This window comes from Eptesicus fuscus, chromosome 6 (assembly GCF_027574615.1).
Source record: "Eptesicus fuscus isolate TK198812 chromosome 6, DD_ASM_mEF_20220401, whole genome shotgun sequence".
NCBI classification, from domain to species: Eukaryota; Metazoa; Chordata; class Mammalia; order Chiroptera; family Vespertilionidae; genus Eptesicus; species Eptesicus fuscus.
Genome location: NC_072478.1, coordinates 5,734,516 through 5,753,169, shown reverse-complemented (window position 1 = coordinate 5,753,169; position 18,654 = coordinate 5,734,516). Strand labels below are relative to the sequence as shown.

Genomic DNA, 18,654 nt, shown 5'->3' with positions numbered 1-18,654 from the left:
CACTCCCCAAAAGGTTCTTGGTGAGCTCAGCTTCCAGAAGGTTCCTCAGGGCCATGTAGGGGCTTTAGTACAGAAGACAGGGGTCCTGAGTCATAGAGGCAGGTCCTGCAGGGGTCAGGGAGGGGCTTGTTCACTTTCCTCATGATGCTGGCACCTCCAGGGCTGCCCAGGAGGGTGGGGGCGGGGTGGCCAGTGTCTGCAGGGCCTTGGGCCGGCCCTCTGTTCCTGAGCAGACTCAGCCCCGGCCGGGACCTGGGAGGCTGGGCAAGCTCAGACCAAGGGCTTGGGGAGGGCTCCAGGGGCCGAGACCAGGGACTTCCTCAGAAGCTGCTGCTGTTAGTCAGCTTCCTGCCGCCAAGGCAGAAGGGGATGAGCTCTGAGGGGAGGATGGTGAGGCCTCAGAGGAAACAAGAGCTTGGCAGAGAAGAGGCCCGGACACGTGCAGGAACCCAGAGACACACCCTCGGCCACAGATGAGCTGTAATACACTCCCTCGCACTGGGACCCCGAGAGACACAGAGGCGTGCAACAAGTGGACCGACAGGCACGCACCGCACGTGGACATGCCCGGGGCACAGGCCTCCCACCAGCCTGAGTCCTACCCGTCAGGGGCAAGTTTCAGGGAGGAAGAGGGCTGAGTGGGCAGCCAAAGGGCTGGCATCCTTCCCTGGTGCTCTCATTTGTTTCTAAGCATCTGTCAGCCATGCCCTGTCCCTGAGCTCCTTGGTCAGACCTGGTCCACAGCGGGCACAGACTTGCAGACCCATCCCTGCCCTTGAGGTGCTTGCAGCGCTCCCAGCTGGGGAGCAGCTGGTTGGGGTGTGGCAGGGGAGGGCCAGAATGGCTGGTTGGTGTGGCCAGGGAATGAGGGTAAAAGGGGTTCTTGGGAAACCCAGCAGGCGCCACAGCCCTCAGGCTGGAACCTGGGCTTGGGGCAGCAAGAAAGGAGGCCAGGTGGGTGCCAGGTGTGGAGGCTGAGGGGTGCCAGGTCGTCCTGGTGGCCAGGACCTGCTGCAGCAGCAGTAGCTCCAGAGACCCAGCTGCCCTGCCCTTTCCCCTCCCACCGCCTGGCCAGTGCTTGCCTGTGGCCTCACCGGCCCCTGCCTGTGCTTGTGTATCAGTCTGATGCTGCCACCGCTGACCAAAACCCACTTCCCAGCGGGTAAGCCTAAAGGGGAAGTGGTTCTCACAGCCAGGGGGGCAGTCCAGGCGAGGTGGCCTCAGGGTGCCAGGACGAGCCCCTCTTGGTCATGGGGGCCCGGTGTGGGCTCCATCCTCCTCCGGCTGGTGTGTGGCCAGCAGTGGCCTTCAGCAATCTCCCTCCTCACTCTGAACTCTCTCAGTTCCAAGGAAGCTTCTAGAGCTGCGTCTCACCATCTTGGCTCTACGGTCAGTTTTGGCTCACGTGTCCTTCCCACAGGTCTCAGAGGAGTGGGGGCAGCTCTGCCCGGACCACAGGACCAAGTGTGGAGACAGTCAGCGTCTTAGGAAGGAGGGCTGCTGGGCAGGCAGACACAGCAGGCGACTGCTTGGGGTCAGAGGCCCTGAGAGGATGAGTTCGGCCAGTGTGTGTGCACCGGGATGCATGGTGGTATGGTGCAGCCCCGCTCCAGCTGGCCCCTCCAGCTAAGCCACCCTGCCAGGCCAGCCAGGCCGCCTTCAGGGTTGCCCACGCACCTGGAGCCAGGCAGCTGAGGCTGGCGGCATCAGGCTTCCTGGGAGAAAGCGAGCACTTGGCTGTGCCCATGTGGGCTGGGTGCTTAGATGGGAAGTGGTGGTGGCTCTGGTTTCCTGAAGCCAGACCTAGGACCAGGGGAGGTCTCGAGGGCCATCTGGAACCTGCTGAGGGTGCAGGGCCCGGGGAACACGGGGATGACATGGGTGACACCTGAGGCTGGAGCACACCTGGGGGGACAGCTTCAGTCCCGTCAGCATAGGGCTTGGCACAGGGACTAGAAAAACTGGAAGTGGCCGGGCCATCCCAGCCAGCTGCTCTCTCCTGCCCAGACTCATGTGACCCTGGTTTCCGCCTGCTCAGTTTGACCAGGCTCCCTGCCCCTCTCTGGCCATAGTTATGCCCCTCCCCACACCCCTGCACTGCAAAGGGGCGGGAGAGCCAGCCATCTTCCTCTCCTGGGCCAGCCTCTGAGCGGCCGCCAGGCAGGGGCTGATACAGCTCTGCAGCGAGCCCTCACACACCAGCTGCCCGACAGAGCCACCAGCACCGCCATGAAGGACGAGGTGGCTCTTCTGGCCACGGTTACCCTCCTGGGAGTTCTATTGCAAGGTGAGCTGGCTCCTGTTTGGGAGGTGGGTGGGCCTCAGACCCCGGCAGCCGGCCTTCTGCCCTGCAGGTCCTGGGGAGGTACTGGAGGGCCCAGGCCCAGATGAGGGCCAGAGGTGGGCCCCCAGCCCAGAGTCTGGTGTCCACGCTCTTCTGACCCCACTGACCCGACTACTACTGGAGGCTGGGATGCCCCAGGGCTGAGGGGCTTGTCGTTTCCCAGATGGGGAGGGGGCGAGCCTTGAAGGGATGGATGCCTGCAGGATGAGCTGTGAAACGCTGGCAGGGACCAAGGCTGACAGGGGCAGTGAAGGGAAAAGGCCCTGAGGGATGACTGAGGTAGGCGTGTCAGGCTCCAACGGGCTGAGGTGGTGACCCCTCAACCAGCACAGAGAACCCGGAGCAGGCCCGAGGCTTCCAGGGAGCAGCTGGCACCCAGCTGTGCTGGGCTGTGGGACCGAGTGTGTGTGCGCCGGGATGCATGGTGGTCTGGTGCAGCCCCGCTCCAGCTGGCCCCTCCGGGTGGCCCTGGCCTCGCCTTCAAAGGCACCCTCTCAATGCTGGGATCACACGGAGCTGCAGGGTTAGGACTTGCTCCCTTGGGCCCCCAAAGGTGCCTGCTTGGTGCCGGTCTCAGACTTACCCTAGAGGACACATTCCTGGGCCAGACACCCCCACTGCTTAGGACATCACCGTGCATGGGCTAGGACAGGCACAGCCTGGGGCAGGGGCCTGGAGGGACCAAGCCGTCTCCATTTACAGCCACATCTGCAAGCCTGGCCCTCGGCCCCTGTTCACGTGGCTGCAGGGCTTCCTCCAGATCCTGCACTGGGCTCGCATGGCCACCCTTGGTACCCACAGTGCACTTGGGATGACATGTCTGCATAGGGCCTGGCCCCGAGGATGCTGTAAGATAGTTGGGGACACCCAGCATTGGGGCTGTGTGTGGTAAGGGCCTGGCCTGGGGTTAAGAGAAGGGCCCCTACACACTCAGATCCCCTAGGGCCGTGGTCGGCAAACTGCGGCTCGAGAGCCACATGCGGCTCTTTGGCCCCTTGAGTGTGGCTCTTCCACAAAATACCACGGCCTGGGCGAGTCTATTTTGAAGAAGTGGTGTTAGAAGAAGTTTAAGTTTAAAAAATTTGGCTCTCAAAAGAAATTTCAATCGTTGTGCTGTTGATATTTGGCTCTGTGGACGAATGAGTTTGCCGACCACTGCCCTAGGGCAAGCCCACCTACCCATGCTGGAATGAAGGGCAGAGCCCTTGGAGTCTGGCCTTGGACTAGAAGAGTCCCAGCTGCCACCACCGGAGGCAGGGGAGAGGATGTCTGTCAGATTTAGGCCACGGCCCAGAGTATCTGAAGAGAGAAACTGAGGCGGAGGCCATTGCCTCAGACCCGCTTCCTCTTAATCCCTGTGGGAACCACTAGGCAGGGTCCCACAGCAAACCTGGGTCCAGCTGCAGGCCTCGGTGGCACTCCCTGTGAGGGACAGAAAAGGCAAGGTCCACGTCTAGAGGGGGGACGGCTAGCTGGGTATTTGCCTGTATTTTGCAAGTCAAATGATTTAGAAGCAAAGTCCAAAGGGCCTGCCCAAGGCAGGTGTCCCTGTGACTGGCATCCCCCCTTCCCCTACACTCACAGGGTGCCCCAGGCCGCACCCTGCCCTTCCCATTGAGGTCGTGGACACAGGGCAAGCCCAGGGAAGAGTGGGGGTGGAGGTCCCCTGCTAGGGCTTTCAAGAGGAGCCCCGAGTTCGGTGTAGAGGCGGAAGCAGAAGAGAAAGGTGCGAGGCCGGCTGGGAGGCGGGGTCCTGGGAGGCGGCAGGCGTCCGGTGGCCAGACCTGACTCCCCCCCTCCCCCCCAGCCTACTTCTCCCTGCAGGTGATCTCGGCGCGCAGGGCCTTCCGCGTGTCGCCGCCGCTCACCACCGGCCCACCCGAGTTCGAGCGCGTCTACCGAGCCCAGTGAGGCGCGGCGGGAGGGCCCGGGCGAGGGGCGCGCGGGCCGGGGCGGGCAGGGTCCGAGGCCCGGCGACGCCCTCACGCCGCCCCGCCCCTCCGCAGGGTGAACTGCAGCGAGTACTTCCCACTGTTCCTCGCCACGCTCTGGGTAGCCGGCATCTTCTTCCACGAAGGTCTGGGCGCGGGGCAGGGGCGCACGCGCGGGAGCCCAGGGTCCCCGCACGGTGCGCTCACCCAGCCCCGCCGGCCTCCCCAGGTGCGGCGGCCCTGTGCGGCCTGGTCTACCTGTTCGCGCGCCTCCGCTACTTTCAGGGCTACGCGCGCTCAGCGCAGCAAAGGTGAGAGCCGGGCGGGGGAGACGGTGGTGGGCGGGATCACGACGGCCGGGCCGGAGCGGAGGGCCGCTGGGGCCAGGCCACCGGCGGGGGCGGGACCCTTTTGGGGAGCCGAGCTGGTAGGCGGGGAGGGTGTGCCCGCTCGGCGGGGGCGGGGCCGCTCGGCGGGGCGGGGCTTCCTCCAGGCCCCGCCCCGCGGCGCGCCGTCCGCAGGCTGGCCGCTGTCCGCAGGCTGGCCCCGCTGTACGCGAGCGCGCGCGCGCTCTGGCTGCTGGTGGCGCTGGCGGCGCTCGGCCTGGTCGCCCACTTCCTCCCCGCCTCTCTGCGCGCCGCGCTCCGGGGGCGGCTCGGGACGCTGCTGCCCTGGGCCTGAGACCGAGGATGCGGGATCTGCGGAGCTGGACCGGAGCCGGGCCTCCTGGAGGACTGGGGGAGGGTGCCGCCCCCAACCCAGTCTCTAAATAAAGTGCTCGCGACCAGGTCCCGAACGCTCTCTCTGGTCGGACAGGGTCGCTCTCTGGGCTGTGGAGCTTGGAGGGGCCCAGCCCCGGGCCGGGCCGTAGCAGTCGAGTGGGCTTCCTAGGGCGGCGGGAACGGGCCGAGGAAGGAAAGCCGCCCCCGGGCCCCCCCACCCCAGCAGGGCCTCGACCCGGTCCTAGGTCCGTCCTCTCCCAGCCCAGGGCGCCGTCTGGGTCCCGCCGAGGTTCCCCCATGGCTCCTCCTGCGGTCACGCCCTCCCCTGAGGCCTGCCCTACACCACAGACATCAGGGACCCTCTTGTCACACTCGGTCCCGGTGTCTAGAACAGTGTGGGGCAGCCTGCCTCGGAGCAGAGGGGCTGGAGCGGGGGTAGATGGCGAACGTGGTAGGCGCCTTCAAAAGTCCGGGTGCCTTGAGGGACGGCCGCAAATAACGTCCCTCAAGAGTGGCTTTTAGTCCAGTCGGCAGGGGAGGAGCTTTCCAAGCAGGGTGACAATGTGTGCAAAGGTCCCCAAGTGGGCGGGAGTCCCCAAAATGTGTCAGAAACGGTGGGGAGACGATGGAGGCCTTGGGCACCGTGGACGAGGGCAGGGCTGAGGCCCTTGAAGGGGGAACGAGGGGCGGGGGGGATGCCTTGGGTTTAGAGCCCCCCCACCCCCGCAGTTGGGGTGGATGAAGGAAGCTAGGGGCGTGCTTGGAGGCCCTGTGGAGAGGGGCAGCTTTCCCGGATTCCGCGCGGCCTCCACCTTCAGTATGCAGACCCTTCAAGGTGGCCCAGGCCAGACTGGTCGGTGCCAGGAAAACGGGCTGTGCAGAGGTGGCAGCAGGTGGGCACAGGGTGGCACCATCTGGTGCCTGCTCCCCACCCCCACCAACGGGAGCTCAGAGCACCGGGTATGAGGCACACACTTCATTAACCCTTTATTACAAGTCACGCTCTTATAGAAGTATATGTGGACTTAAGTGAAAAAAATCAAATGTATCCAAGAATAAAAAACACAGCACATAAGTAGTATATGCATTCCAGTGTTCGCGCCGGAGAGAGCAGGCGCCCAGGAAAAGCTCTTCTAAAACGGCCTGGCTCAAGCCCACCTGCCAGCTGCGAACAGTTCAGGGCGGCACAGGCCGGCCTCAGGCACAGTGTGGGGACCACCACCTCCTCCCGCGGCCGGGCGGGTGGGCAGCACCAGCTCCTGGGGCCTCCCGGCCAGCGGCAACCCCAGGCTGCTGAGAGGTGCCAGGAACAACCCCTCAGGCTGGGTGGGCCACATCTGGCCCTGCGGGGGCAGCAGCGAAGACATCCTGGTCTCCTGGGCTTCAGGGCCAGTCCTCAGAAGTCCTCCGTCAGTCCGCCTTCTTCAGGAAGATCTGGAAGAGCCGGCCCGGGGTCAGCAGGGGCCACAGAGCTGGCCCCACGCAGCCACTTGGAACAGCTCCGTGTTCCCTGCGCCCTGCCTTGTCCTGCCTCACCTCGCTCAGGATGACCCACACGGGCGAGTCTGTCTGGATGGAGAGGCGCAGTGCTTCCAGGGGACCGAAGGCAGGGTCCACCTCGCCCTCGGCCACGCCTTTGTAGAAGGAGCCTGGGGACGGCAGTGCTGAGAACCTGTCCCGAGACCCCTGCTCAGTCCAGCCTCTCCCCCCCTCGGCCTGCCTGACCCCGCTCACCTATCTGGAGGTAGCCATCGGGGCTCCGCGGGTACCGGAGGGTGGTTGAGCGGCCCTCCTGCAGGGCCTCCTTGTCGGACTGGGGGTTCTGGGGGCAAAACCAAGGGGCTGAAGCCAGGGCTGTGGGAGAGGCTGGCCCGGTGCGCACCCACACGCCGCCCCACTCACATCGAAGGGCAGCACCTCCACAGACGTGTTGAAGAGCTTGTCCTCTGGGTGCTCGATGTTTCCGCTGCGGAAGAAGAACCTGCAGCCAGGCAGGCCTATGAGCTGCTGCAGGGGGCCCAGGCGCACTGCCCAGCAGAGAAAAGGCCAGGCTGGGCCCTGGGTGCTGGGCGACGCTGGGCACCACCGGGGGCAGCCATGGGCTGTGCAAGGTGACCAGGCCTTCCTCATCGGAGGACGGTGATGGGCAGCGGCACTGAGCTCCTGTGGGCCCTGCCTGAGTCTTTACAAGGCAGCTACCATTGTGCACCCCCCTCTCCAGGTAAGGAAACTGAGGCGTGGGAGGGCTGACCCATTTGCTGGGGTCACAGAAGTTTGTGGTGAGGCCTGTACCCTGGTAGCCACCCTGCCCCTCCCCCAAAGGGGCCTGGGGGTGCGGTCACTGACCGCTCAAGGCGCAGTGGCTGGAAGAAGCGGAAGCGGATGAAGTCCCCTGCAGCCGGCGTGAAGGCCCAGAAGAAATCCTCTCGAAGGTAGGCCTTCTCCAGGGTGAAGTGCTGGTATGTTTTGAGGCTCGTGCTCACTTCGGCCGGGGGGTTCATGTGCTCCTTCCGGAGCGCCTGCTTCCCAAAGTCCTTGTCCTAGTCCCAGAGAGAGTGTGTGCAGAGGGTGCCCTGGGCTGGCCCTGCTGCCCTTGCCCCACCCACCCAGGCTCTGCCGCTCCCGGGGGCACAGCCCACCTTCAGTTTCTGAATCTTGCCCGCCAGGGAGGAGTGCGTGCCCACGTGCTGGAAGAGGGACGGCTTGAAGCGGATACGGAGGTTGGCCTTCTGCCGGTCACAGTGCTTCTGCGGAGGGAGGGCCACATTCTAAGTGTGCGCTCATGCCGTGCCCCCGCGTTCAGGGCCCGCCCCAGCCAGCAGCACCGCGTCCTGAGTGAGGCCCCCACCCGCAGACACCGTCCACGCTGGAGGGCGCGTGCCCCGCCGCCCAGCCTGCCTCTCTGCAGCCCCTGCTCACCGCGTCCTTCTCAGGGTTGCAGACCTTCACCCACAGAATGTGGTCCAGGAGCCAGTCGATGGGCTTGTCCCGGTAGAACATGAGGATGAACTCCACAATCAGGCTCAGGTCCAGTGACTTGAACATCTTCCCTGGTGGGGGAGGGGGGTACGGGTGCTGAGCGGGCAGCTCTGCCCTGCCCTGCCCCCTCTTAATCCCTGTGGGAACCACTAGGGAGGGTCCCACAGCAAACCCTGTGTCCAGCTGCAGGCAGGTGTGGGCACCAGGGTCAGACACTGATGGTGACTCTGAGGGCAGGTGGGAAGAGGCCAGATGTGGCTCCAGTGGCCACTCCAGGCCAACATGATGTTGTGGGGTACAGGTTATGGGGCAGGGTGGGGGGTGGGAGGGTTATGACAGGGTGCGGAGGGGGGGGGGGAGACTGAAGGGCTCTGTTCAGGTCATGGGACGGAGGGTGGGGGACCCACCAATGAAGCCCAGCTGGGAGAATTCCAGGATCATCCAGTCCTCTGAAGGCTGCTGGAGAGCGAAGTTCTTCATGGTGCTCAGGTAGTTGGGCTTGGCCACTATGTCGTCCTCCAGCTGCACCGTGAGGGGCAGAAGGGGCCTGGGACTCAGGACGGGCACAGGGCAGGGCGGCGTGCATCCCGCCGGCCCCGCCAGGTCTGGGGAGGGCGCAGAGCAGGGCCAGTGCTGACCTGTACGTAGTAGATGCCTTTGGACTGCGCGTACATCATGAGGAAGCAGTAATCGAGGTTCTGTTTGGTCCTCCACCTGTGGGCCAGGGCCGGGCCTCCGAGCTCAGAACCCCCTCCTCTGGTATGGCTACCACAGCACACTCAGGGCACGCCCGCTCCCCCCCCCCGCCCCAATGCAGGGGTCCTCCAATGGAGAAGTGGAGGTGCTACAGCCAACAGCCTGGGCTCTCAGCACAGGCGAGAGAGAAGGTTGCTGGGGGAACTGGAAAGGGGCAGTGCTAGTACCTGACTCTCTCCTTGGGGTCCCCAAAGGACTCGCGGAGCCGGGAGAAGTCAGGGTAGAAGTGTGGGGAAGGGGCGATGACCTCCAGGAGCCCGGAATGGATCTCTGTGGGGAACCTGGAGGACAGGAAGGCCCAGTGGGTGTGTAGCCTCCAGGGCCCGGAGCAGGGGCAGAGCTGAGCCAGCCAGACCCTGTCCCTTTCTGAAGGCCCACTAGGCAGACATCACTGAGGCGATGGGGCTGGGGGGGCGGGGGTTGGGCCACCTCTACACACCACTGCCTTTCAGCCCACAGCGGACGCACCCTCCCCGAGGTCACTGTCTGGTGGGGGAGGAGGATCTGCCGACCCAGTACTCCACAACGGGCCCTCCTCCCACCAGCTTTTCCAGCTGCCAGTACTCACAAGGCCTTTATGTTCTCCGTCACCACCGAGGTGTACTGCGGGTCAGTCTGTGGGGAGACCAAGCAACCGCCCTAAGCAGGCCTGCTGCCCCGAATGGCCCGGAAGAAGGGGCCAGGGGTAGGGGCGTGGGCCTCACACAGAGGAGTGAGCCCGGATCCCGAGGGCCGAGTGAGGCTGGGCCGGGGCCCCAGAAAAAGCCCTTGGGTAGGCACCTGGGGGTGGGGCACAGTAGGTGAATGTTATCTCCACGAGGGGGCGCTAAAATGTTTCTTTTAACTTTTTATCTGGATAAATTTGTGAATGGCAGGAACTTCTGAGAGCCCCCCCCCCTCGGAATGCTGCCCTGTTTCCATTCCTCCGTTATTGGTGCCAGGTGTCCTCCTGTGCGCGCGCCCCAGCCCCGCGCCCCGCCCACTCGCCTCGGCAATCAGCACCACGATGACCGAGTCCTCCTTCTCCTGCGGGCTCAGCTCCGAGATGAGCGAGTGCAGCGTGTCGGTCAGATAGGAGTGGACCTCGCGCCGCACGCTGGGGATGCCCATCACCACGGACACTGCAGAGAACAGGGTCCTCAGGCCCGACCGCAGGCCCGCCCACCCCTGCGCCTGGCCCCTCCGGCCCCGCCCCTACCTCCCGTGCGGCCCTGGCCCACGCGCACTGCCGGCTGCAGGCTGCTTTCCTTGGCCAGCAGGTGCGGCAGGTGGTGGAAGACGGTAGGCAAGTGCAGCACATGCTTCTGCGAGACGTTCCACGGCCTCAGTCGTGGGTCCTCTGCGAGGGCCAGGGAAGGACGGTCAGACCGCGGGGCCTGCCAGCAGCCCCGCCCCCCCCCCCCCCCGCCGCCGGCTCGGCCCCTCACCGGTGAGCCGGCCCCACGTGCGGTTGCCGTCTCTGTCCCGCAGCGCCTGCCTCTCGGACACGGCCCTCTTGATCTCGTCCAGCACCAGGTTGAGCTCCTTGGAGCGCTTGAGGCTCTCCTGCTCAGCTGCGTGCAACCGGTCGCGCAGCGCCAGGAACTCCCGCTGGTACACGTCCACCACATCACCTGTGGGTGGTCCGCAAGCTGTCACCAGGGGGCGGCCTAGAGCTGACCTACAGCCCGGTGAGGGTGCCAGCGCATACATCTGCGTGCCCATCTGTGCCACAGACCATCTACGTCTGTTCTCGTGCCTGCCACATGGGAGTTTTCGGGGGTTGCACAGGGTCACTTTGAAGTCACACTGACACACCCGGGGGAGAAAGCCTCCACTGGGGAGTAGCACTCTCCAGTCCTCTCTCCTCCCCCCAGGCTTTTCTCCTTCGAGGCGGTATCTGAAGTGGGAGGGCTGCAGGATCACTTCCAGCCCGGGTCGGGCACTCCTAAGCAGGCGCTGGAATAGCCTCAGGCTGAATCCTTTTCCACCCTCTGGCTTCTCCTGGCAGCATCTGCTCCTGCCAGGGGGTGGGACACCCAAAGGTGCCATCCAGGGCGCAAAGACCCAGCCCTTCCTCAAGGGGTTTCGTAGCACAAGCCACACCTGGATTCCCTCAGTCTCACACCAGCCCCAGGGCTGGCGGCTGCTGTTCCAGCCCCCAGCGCTCAAATGAGCAAATGATGTTGAGAAACTAGTCCAGGGTCATCCAGTGAGTCAGCAGCAGAGGGGCCACTTCTGATGCGCGGAGGCCTGCTTCTTGGGAGGCCCGTGTCAGAACCTCCAGCTAGACCCCTTTCGGGTGTTGGGGTGCAGGGTGAGGAGGACAGAGGTGGGGCTGCCTGACAGCACAGAGGAATCCCTAGGGTGCCCCTACCTGGCTCCACGGGTTGGGCAGGGACCAGAGAGCAAGTACGAGACAAACATCCCCACCTGTGGCTGGCACAGCAGGTCCTGGAGGGCGTGGGCTAGGCCTTTCTGGTCTCACTAGCGCCACCTTCATTTGCTACCATCCACAGCTCCTTGTCCTGGCCTACGGGCCATGCTTCACACACATGCTGACCTCTGCCTGGGACCCCTTTCCTCCTCGGGGCCAAATGAGCACCCGTGCGGCCTTCAAGGCCTGGTTTCAGAGTCTCCAAGCCCAGGAATCCTCTCCCACCCCAGGCAGCTCCTCTACCCCTCCATCCCTGGTGGGGGTACAGCTCCCAGATGGTGTCACCCCCCACAGCTGTGTGCACCAGAGGCCACAGCCACGGCAAATCTCAGTCACTTCATGCCCTGGCTGATGTGACTCAGTGGATAGAACGTTGGCCTGTGGACTGAAGGGTCCCAGGTTCCATTCTGGTCAAGGGCACATGCCCGGGTTTCGGGCTTGATCCCCAGTAGGGGACGTGCAGGAGGCAGCTGATCAATGATTCTCTCTCATCACTGATGTTTCCTTCTCTCTCTACCTCTCCCTTCCTCTGTGAAATCAATAAAAATATAACTTAAAAAATGGCAGTCACCTCAGTACACTTCTACTTTTGGAGCACTCCATCCCCAGCTGGCCCCAACCTCCAACCCCGCACCCAGCCCGCTCGGGGTGTGGGGCAGGCGGAGGCTGTATCAGGTTACAGGATCTTCCAGGTTTGGCGGCACTGGGTTCCAGGGCCAGGTTACCCTGGAAATCTGAACCCTTGGACAGGAGCTGCCCGGCCCAGCAGAAGGCAGTTCAGTCACCTGGACTTAGCAGGTGGCCTTCCTCCTGTGGAGTCCCTGCCCACCTACCTGTTGGCCCCTGCTGCCCACACCAGTGCAGGGGGGCCCTTTGTGAAGTAGGGGGATGTGAGGAGGCCTCATCCCCTCTGACTGCTGCCTCTGTCATCCCCTGCCCCGCTTTCTCTAATCTTTAAGTAGGCTGAGCTCTGTCCAACCTTAGCCTGCCCCTGGCGGACAGGCTGGGTAGGTAGTGGTGGGCACTGTTGCCCTGAATCGCCGACTACCAAGGCCTGGCACAGCCCGCTCCATACCGAGGCTGCCCTTCCCAGGGGCCTCCCTCTGCCCAGGTCCTGAACTTCCTCCATTTCCTAAAAGGAGATGGGCCCTGGGGTTCCAGGGCCTGGTTCCTGCCCACACAGACACTCATCATTCCCCTGAACTCTGGCCCTGTCCCTCAGCACCCTGCCCCTGCTTCTGCCCTGCCTGCTGCCTGCAAGGTCCCCAGCTTCTCGCTTGTGGGCCCAATCTGTCCTCGCCTATCAAAGCCAGAACCTCAAGCTCGGTGACTGCCTGTCCAAGTGCTGAGCCTTAGAGTTCTGCCAGGCCCTCCTGCACCCCACAACCTGCCAGGGCGGGGTGGTTGGACTGAAGTGGTGAGTGGGCTGGGAAGGCAGCTCAAGTGATGGGAAGGGCAAAGGTCTGGGAGCCCTGGTTTCTGGGAGCTAGGGCTGAGGGGACCTGGTGTCTCCTTCTATCCATACCTCCTTACCCCGGGGAGATGGGGTGAGGGCCTGGCACGGGTACAGCTGGCCGCAGGGAAGGACTGCAGCTGTGGCCACGCTATTGGAGGTTTTCCCATCGGAAGGCAGAGAACCAGCACACCTGAGGCCCATGACCACAATCTTCCCTGTGGTGCCGTCTTGGCTGAAGACACAGACCGTGTGCCCATGCTCAGGGAGGGGAAGCAGGCTCAGAGGGGCCGGGCAGGTCTGCTGTTAATCAGCAGGGGGGCCGGGGGTGGAGGGGGCAGCGGTGCACTTCCCCTCCAGCACTTGGACCCATGCTCCCCGGCGGGAAGGGCTCCCACTGCTGAAGCACAGGGTGCTGGGAAGCTGGCCCTGGGGCTGCTGTCCTCCCTGGGGAGAGGCTTTCAGCAGGTACTTGGCTGAGGGCTGCAGTGTGAGCGCTGGCAGCGCTGGTCACAGATGTGGTCAAGGCTGGATGCGAAACCCATATCCAGGGCCCATCTCGCCAAGGCCTGCATGTCCTCCCTGGCCCCGGGCTTTCAGGATGCCATCTTCTGCTGCTGCCTCCTTCTTCTCTGGCAATGCCCGCCTCCTCCCCTCCCTACAGACCCAGGTTCCGCTGTCCTTCCCCTAAGTTCCAGTGCCCGGGGCCACCCCTATCCTGAGCTCCCCACTCGCTGCAAATGGAAGCCGGGATCGTCTGGCCTCAGCCTGGCTTAGTCTGGCTTCTCCACAGGCTTAAACCCTTGTCTATAGGTAAGAATAAGAAGGGGTCACCTAAGAGCTCAGATTCAGGCCTGAGGCCTCCAAAGATCTGGCCCTACTGGGCGCCCAGAAACAGTGACAGCTCTGACAAGCAAGGCCACACCCTCACCCTGCCCCACACGCTCCTGGGCTTCCGTACCCCAGGGCTGAGGACCCCTGCATCTGAGCTCCACAATTCTTTGGCTGAGGGTGCTCATACTCCCCGGGGCCTTGGAGTGCCAGTCTCCTCGATGCCCCTTCAGGGAGTGTGAGCCCTAAATGGAGCCACTTGGAACCCCCACGCTGCTGCCGGGGACACTGGTGGGGCTTGCACTACAGCCCCTGACATCAGGCTGAGGGCATGCGGCTGCGCAGGAGGCACGCAGAAACTACCCTGGCCAGGACAGGGTGTCGGGCTCATCACTCCACCCACAGTCGGACAAATGTGCCCCAACCCATCAGGTAGAGCCCACCTCGCCCTCCATGCCAGTCTGCTTACATGGTCACTCTTCCAAGGGTCCAAAATGCCATTCCCAAGGTGACACCCCACCTAAGGAGTCTGCCCAGCCAAGCTCTTCCCCAGGTGACACCCCCCCACCCCCACCCCCAGTAGAGACCTCGGAGAGAGCTCTGCAGTCCTCCCCGTGTCAAGCCCTAGGGGTATCCCCTCAGGGCCCCTGGCCTCCGTGGCACAGGAGGACTGCAGCAGCTGGGCAGGGCAGGGCAGGGCAGGCAGGAGCAGGTGGGAAGGACTGCTGGGCCGAGGGTCAGGAAGGCTCTAGCTCCTCCCCAGCCTCATTCCGTGTGGCGAGGGGGGAACAGGGAAGCAGGAAGTGGAGGGAGCAGAGGTTCAGTTGACCTCAGCCTGATCCTGCCGAAGCCTCTGCAGGAAGGCCAGGGGGCAGGAAGGAAGCCGCTTCTTCCTGGTGGCTCCTGTGCTGCAGGCTGGATGGACGAGGGCTTGTAAGGCCTCCTCAGCCCCCGCCATCCCAACCAACGCCGAGTGACTCCAGCCAGTCCTGGAGCCCGCGCCCCCCCACCCCCTACTCCCAAGGTGCCAGCCAGATCCACAGGGCCGCGGTGGTGGGTGGGCCAGCTTGACCGAACTTCAGGTGGGGTGCGACCACACCAAGTAGTTTGTGGGTAGCTGGGCTGGGCTGGCTGCTCATGAGGTCCTCCGGGCACTCCTGGCCAGCAGCCCCGGGAAGCTGCCCCTGCACCAGGCCCCGCGGAGCAGTCCTGGGGCCACTTGTCATGGAGGGGGGCAGCCGGGCAGTGGGGGTGTGACCATGCAAGCAGGGGTGGTGGGAGGGAGAGTCGCTGTCCGGGGTCTCGCGGTCCCTTCACACCTGTCTCAGGAACACAGTGCCTTCCTCCTGCGCAGGTGCCCGGAGCACCTGGGGAACCGCTGGGCACGGCCGCCGTGACCTTGCATCTCTGTCCCTCCGAGGACTCCGAGATGCCCAGGGGCGAGGGCAGCGACCACCCGTGCTTGGGCGGAACTGCACTCCCGAGGCGGGTCCGCGCCGCCAGAGAGGCACCGGCGAGGGCTCGCCCCGGCCACCCCGGGCGGGAGGGAGTTTGTTATTCCGGCCGCCGGCGCGCGGGGGGAGGCGGGGAGGGGAGGGGCGTCCTCCCGCGCCGGGAGGGGAAGGGCCCCGCCGGCTTCCGGCCGCGACCCCCGCCCGCCCCGCTCGGCCGCGGGCGCCCAGGTGCGGGGTGGTCGCGGGGGGGACTCACCTTTCTGGCCGCCGAGGGCCGCGTACCAGGACAGCGAGAGGAAGGCGCACAGGCAGAGGAGCAGCAGCGTCAGGAAGGGGCCATTGCGGAGCCTCATCTCCCCGGGTGCGCGGCGGGCGCCGGCGGGGCCGAGGCCGCATGGCCCGGGAGCGGGGCCGGGCGCGGGCCGGAGGCGGCGGGGGCCGGCGGGGGCCCCGGCCCCGGGGAGGGGCGGGGCGGGGCCCGGGCCGGGCGGGCTGGGACGGCTCCTCCGGGCGCGGGGCGCGGGCCGGGCGCGGGGCCTTCCTCCGCGCGGGGCCGGGCCGGGCCGGGCTGGGCTGGGCTGGGCTGGGCGGCGAAAGCCGCGGCCCGGCCTGGATCCGGGGCCGCCGCGGAGTCGGCGGCGCGGGGCGGGGCGGCCCCGACTTAAAGGGGCCGCAGCACCCGCCGCTGCCGCCAGCACTCCGAGGAGGCGGGGCGCTCGAGTCCGGCTCAGGTAGGTGGAGGTGGGTGCCTTCGCGAGTGCGGCGGGCCCTCCCAGCCCTTCTTAGCGACAATTCTTATTAACCGGACCCCATACGGACCCCATCCCGTTCACTCGCGGTCCTCGGGGCTCTCCCCCAGATCTGAGGCGGGTCCAGGCGGTGGGAGGGGAAGGTATGGCTGGAGCCGGCGCTGCCTCCAGCCTGGGGACTCGGGTCCTGCCTGCACCGCCACGGCGACCTCCCCTCCCAGGACCTTCCTTTGGTCGCAGATAAAGGCGTCTAGGGACAGAGGTGCTCCTGATTCGTAAAATAGGGACATGGGGGTGTTCTCGGGAGTAAAGGAGATGGTGTGTGTGGGTGCGGGGCACAGTGACCAGGCACGGGTGGGCCGGAGGCGGGCACCACCTTAGGGTGATGCGGCTCCCGGCCCCTCCCGGCCCCGCGCCTTCTGTCCCTTCACTGCGGCGGCCTCCACCTTCACTCTTGTACCATCCGGCCGTCCCCAGCCAGCCCTCTGGGGAGCCAGGAGGGGACAGCCCATTAGGGGATTGATTAGTCCAACACGGGCTCTGGGCCGGCATTGGGAACCTTAGCCCCATTCCTAATAGTCCTGGCTCCTGGCATCGGCTGCAAGGACCGTGGGGGCCTTTCGGGCAGGGGTGCAGCCTGGGAGATGCTGGGCACTTGTCTTCCTCTTTCAGCCCAGGCCTACACCTGGGGCAAGGTGCGGGCTGGGAGAGGGCAGGGCCTGGGCACTTGCCTCTGCGGAGAGATTTCTGCCCCGAGCAGGTGAGGCAGGCCCGCGGCTGCGGGAGGCTTGGCCCCGGGCCTGATTGAAGGCCTGGCCTCAGCTTTCCCGCAGGCCCGCTTCCAGGGCTGAGAAAGGGGTCCTGCGCTCTCAACTTGCCAGGAGCCTTCTGGAGGAAACGGTCTTGCTTTGTGTCCCTGCTTTCACAGGCATCTTCTGTTTGAGGCGAGGGATCATGGCTTTTCATTTGGGCTGTGATTCAAAGGGTTTAATTCCCCCCCCTAAATATGTGTTGAAGTTTAAAATGAGTTGATTTAAGGAAACTAAACCAGTAAAAATTAAGGAGATGGCCTGTCAGTAACTAAAGTTTGAGCCGCTCCCCTGAGTCCCCGCCCCCCTACGCTCTGCCTTTGGGGGAGGAGCAGAGATGGGCGTGGCTCCGGAGAGGGTGGAATTCTGCCCTGAAGCCTGGAGATGCAGGGCCTCAGTCAGAAATGGGACTGCCCAGCCGAGACCGGTTTGGCTCAGTGGATAGAGCGTCGGCCTGCGGACTGAAAGGTCCCAGGTTCGATTCTGGTCAAGGGCATGTACCTTGGTTGCGGGCACATCCCCAGTAGGAGGTGTGCAGGAGGCAGCTGATCAATGTTTCTCTCTCCTCGATGTTTCTAACTCTCTATCCCTTGCCCTTCCTCTCTGTAAAAAATATATATATATAAAAAAAATAGATGGAGGCATTTCCTAGTCCTCATTCTAAGAAAAAGAAAAAGAAATGGGACTGCCCAGGGCCATTGCCTCTGGGAAGTGTGAGGTCTGGAGTGATGGGAAATGGGAGAGGGGCTGGGGTGAGGAGCCTGAAGGGGGCCACACAGGAAACTGATGGCTGAGCTTAGGCAACCATAGGGGTCCGGGCGTGGAGAGTGAGGGCAGTCTTTCCAGACCCCTCCCAGCCAGGCTGCTTCCTCCCCTACCCCATCAGAATCCCAGGAGGGGGTTCTCTGGGCCACACACCCAAACCCCGGTGCTCCCTCCCTCTGGAAGGAAAGGTGGCGAGAGGCCCCAGGGCCTGCACTGGCCCTGCTGTCCCAGAGCCGCCCTCCCCTCCCAGAGGGACCCCTGGGGGGACATCAGAGAGCCAGTTTCAGCATTCGTGCACTGGGCCTCTAGTCAAAATATAAGCCCTAGCTGGTTTGGCTCAGTGGATAGAGCAGCGGCTCCCGTCCCAGAGCCACCCTCCCTGGAGCCTCTGCACTCCCAGCTTTATCCTCCCTGGAGCCTCTGCACTCCCAGCTTTATCCTTGGAAATTTATCCTTGGAAACAGCAGCCGCTGTCTGGCTCCCGGCCAGTTTTCCACAGCTCCCTGTGCCCTTGCTGTAATGAATTCCTCAGGGCCTACCTGCAGCCCAATTCCCTCGGGCACTTCTAGGTAGGTGAACTCTGCCTGTCATCCTGCCGCCCAGGCCCAGGATGGGGCACCCACCCAGGAGGGAGGGAAAGTCCTGATTTCTCTCCAGGCCCAGCGGTGGCCCTTCCTCCTCTGTTCTTGCTTCCCACAGAGTGTGAGTGCCCTTTTGTGTCGGGATCCCATGTCGGCCTTCAGCCCGCACTGCCTCCTGTACACTTCCTGGGACAGGTGGCCTCTCCTTCCATCCTTCACCGGGCTTCTTCACCTGTGGCCCCAGGATCCAGAGTTGGGGAGCTCCAGGAGCTGAGATGAGAAAAAATATATATCCAACTTTATTTTCACTAACTGCCGGAAACAAATCAGTTTCACTAAAAGAGAGATGTTGACAGGAAGCCAGGAAGGCTGGTCAGCAACCTTAATTGCTCTAACCACTCACCCTTTAGTTGAGACATTGTTAACTGAAGCAGCCTCCACCTTTGTTTTTCCATGTAAGTTTCTGTTTATCCTGGCTAAGATGTTTTCCCCAAAGCCTCAATAAAAGGGATGGCAGGGCCAGAGCAGGGAGTAGTTCTCCCGCTAGAGGTGGACTACCGCCTGGCCCCCCATTTCGCCAAATTGAATTTCTTCAAGTCTCCTTTCATTTGTGTGCGGCCCTTCTCCAGAACTCGAACCCTGAACCGGAACCCTGGACCACGTGGGACGTGGAAAGGGATTCCTACAACTAACCTTTAACTGAAATTTGGTATTTCCTTGAGTTGTGAATGGAGGCAGCAAAGTCCAGCAGAATTCACAGTACTTGTGGCTGTCGCACAGAAATTGAAACCGGACAGCCAATGGGTCCGGCTGCCTGTCACTACTTTGAGCCACTGAAGCAGAGACAGGGTTGAGTCGTATATG

At 63.9% G+C, this 18,654-nt stretch overlaps 3 protein-coding genes across 6 annotated transcripts; 2 read left to right on the top strand and 1 right to left on the bottom strand.

Moving 5' to 3' along the window:
- The first annotated feature begins 2,105 nt into the window (after window positions 1-2,105).
- On the top strand, window positions 2,106-5,058 carry LTC4S (leukotriene C4 synthase). 2 transcript variants are annotated; one of them, XM_008158673.3, is made up of 5 exons: window positions 2,106-2,287; window positions 4,152-4,251; window positions 4,351-4,421; window positions 4,505-4,586; window positions 4,815-5,058. In XM_008158673.3, the coding sequence occupies exons 1-5, from the start codon at window positions 2,230-2,232 to the stop codon at window positions 4,954-4,956; spliced, it is 453 nt and encodes a 150-aa protein (XP_008156895.1). In that variant the 5' UTR covers window positions 2,106-2,229; the 3' UTR covers window positions 4,957-5,058. The 2 variants fall into 2 exon arrangements, with proteins under 2 accessions (XP_008156895.1, XP_054572743.1); XM_054716768.1 differs by having other exon boundaries at window positions 4,797-5,058.
- Window positions 5,059-5,971: 913 nt separating this feature from the next.
- MGAT4B (alpha-1,3-mannosyl-glycoprotein 4-beta-N-acetylglucosaminyltransferase B) lies at window positions 5,972-15,391 on the bottom strand. 3 transcript variants are annotated; one of them, XM_054717111.1, is made up of 15 exons: window positions 15,143-15,383; window positions 10,160-10,345; window positions 9,931-10,071; window positions 9,720-9,853; window positions 9,301-9,347; window positions 8,900-9,013; window positions 8,615-8,690; window positions 8,384-8,498; window positions 7,917-8,047; window positions 7,637-7,744; window positions 7,344-7,537; window positions 6,900-6,978; window positions 6,732-6,819; window positions 6,534-6,646; window positions 5,972-6,431 (listed from the first exon to the last, which is right to left on the bottom strand). In XM_054717111.1, the coding sequence occupies exons 1-15, from the start codon at window positions 15,237-15,239 to the stop codon at window positions 6,408-6,410; spliced, it is 1,647 nt and encodes a 548-aa protein (XP_054573086.1). In that variant the 5' UTR covers window positions 15,240-15,383; the 3' UTR covers window positions 5,972-6,407. The 3 variants fall into 3 exon arrangements, with proteins under 3 accessions (XP_054573086.1, XP_054573088.1, XP_054573087.1); XM_054717113.1 differs by lacking the exons at window positions 9,301-9,347; window positions 9,720-9,853 and having other exon boundaries at window positions 8,900-9,002; window positions 15,143-15,379; XM_054717112.1 differs by lacking the exons at window positions 5,972-6,431; window positions 6,534-6,646 and having other exon boundaries at window positions 6,900-7,024; window positions 15,143-15,391.
- On the top strand, window positions 15,269-18,377 carry LOC129149365 (rRNA 2'-O-methyltransferase fibrillarin-like). The gene is made up of 2 exons (XM_054717122.1): window positions 15,269-15,617; window positions 17,909-18,377. Exons 1-2 carry the CDS (start codon window positions 15,281-15,283, stop codon window positions 18,067-18,069), a joined length of 498 nt encoding a protein of 165 aa, XP_054573097.1. The 5' UTR covers window positions 15,269-15,280; the 3' UTR covers window positions 18,070-18,377.
- Window positions 18,378-18,654: the final 277 nt, after the last annotated feature.

Coding starts and splice junctions, on each gene's coding strand:
- LTC4S (XM_054716768.1), top strand. CDS start 2,230: ATGAAGGACGAGGTGGCTCTTCTGGCCACGGTTACCCTCCTGGGAGTT. Junction 2,288..4,151: donor CCTGGGAGTTCTATTGCAAG/GTGAGCTGGCTC, acceptor CCTCCCCCCCAG/CCTACTTCTCCCTGCAGGTG. Junction 4,422..4,504: donor CGGCATCTTCTTCCACGAAG/GTCTGGGCGCGG, acceptor CGGCCTCCCCAG/GTGCGGCGGCCCTGTGCGGC.
- MGAT4B (XM_054717111.1), bottom strand. CDS start 15,239: ATGAGGCTCCGCAATGGCCCCTTCCTGACGCTGCTGCTCCTCTGCCTG. Junction 6,979..7,343: donor CAGCCACTGCGCCTTGAGCG/GTCAGTGACCGC, acceptor GCCTGGCTGCAG/GTTCTTCTTCCGCAGCGGAA. Junction 6,647..6,731: donor CGATGGCTACCTCCAGATAG/GTGAGCGGGGTC, acceptor TGCCGTCCCCAG/GCTCCTTCTACAAAGGCGTG.
- LOC129149365 (XM_054717122.1), top strand. CDS start 15,281: ATGGCCCGGGAGCGGGGCCGGGCGCGGGCCGGAGGCGGCGGGGGCCGG. Junction 15,618..17,908: donor GGCGCTCGAGTCCGGCTCAG/GTAGGTGGAGGT, acceptor TGCTTCCCACAG/AGTGTGAGTGCCCTTTTGTG.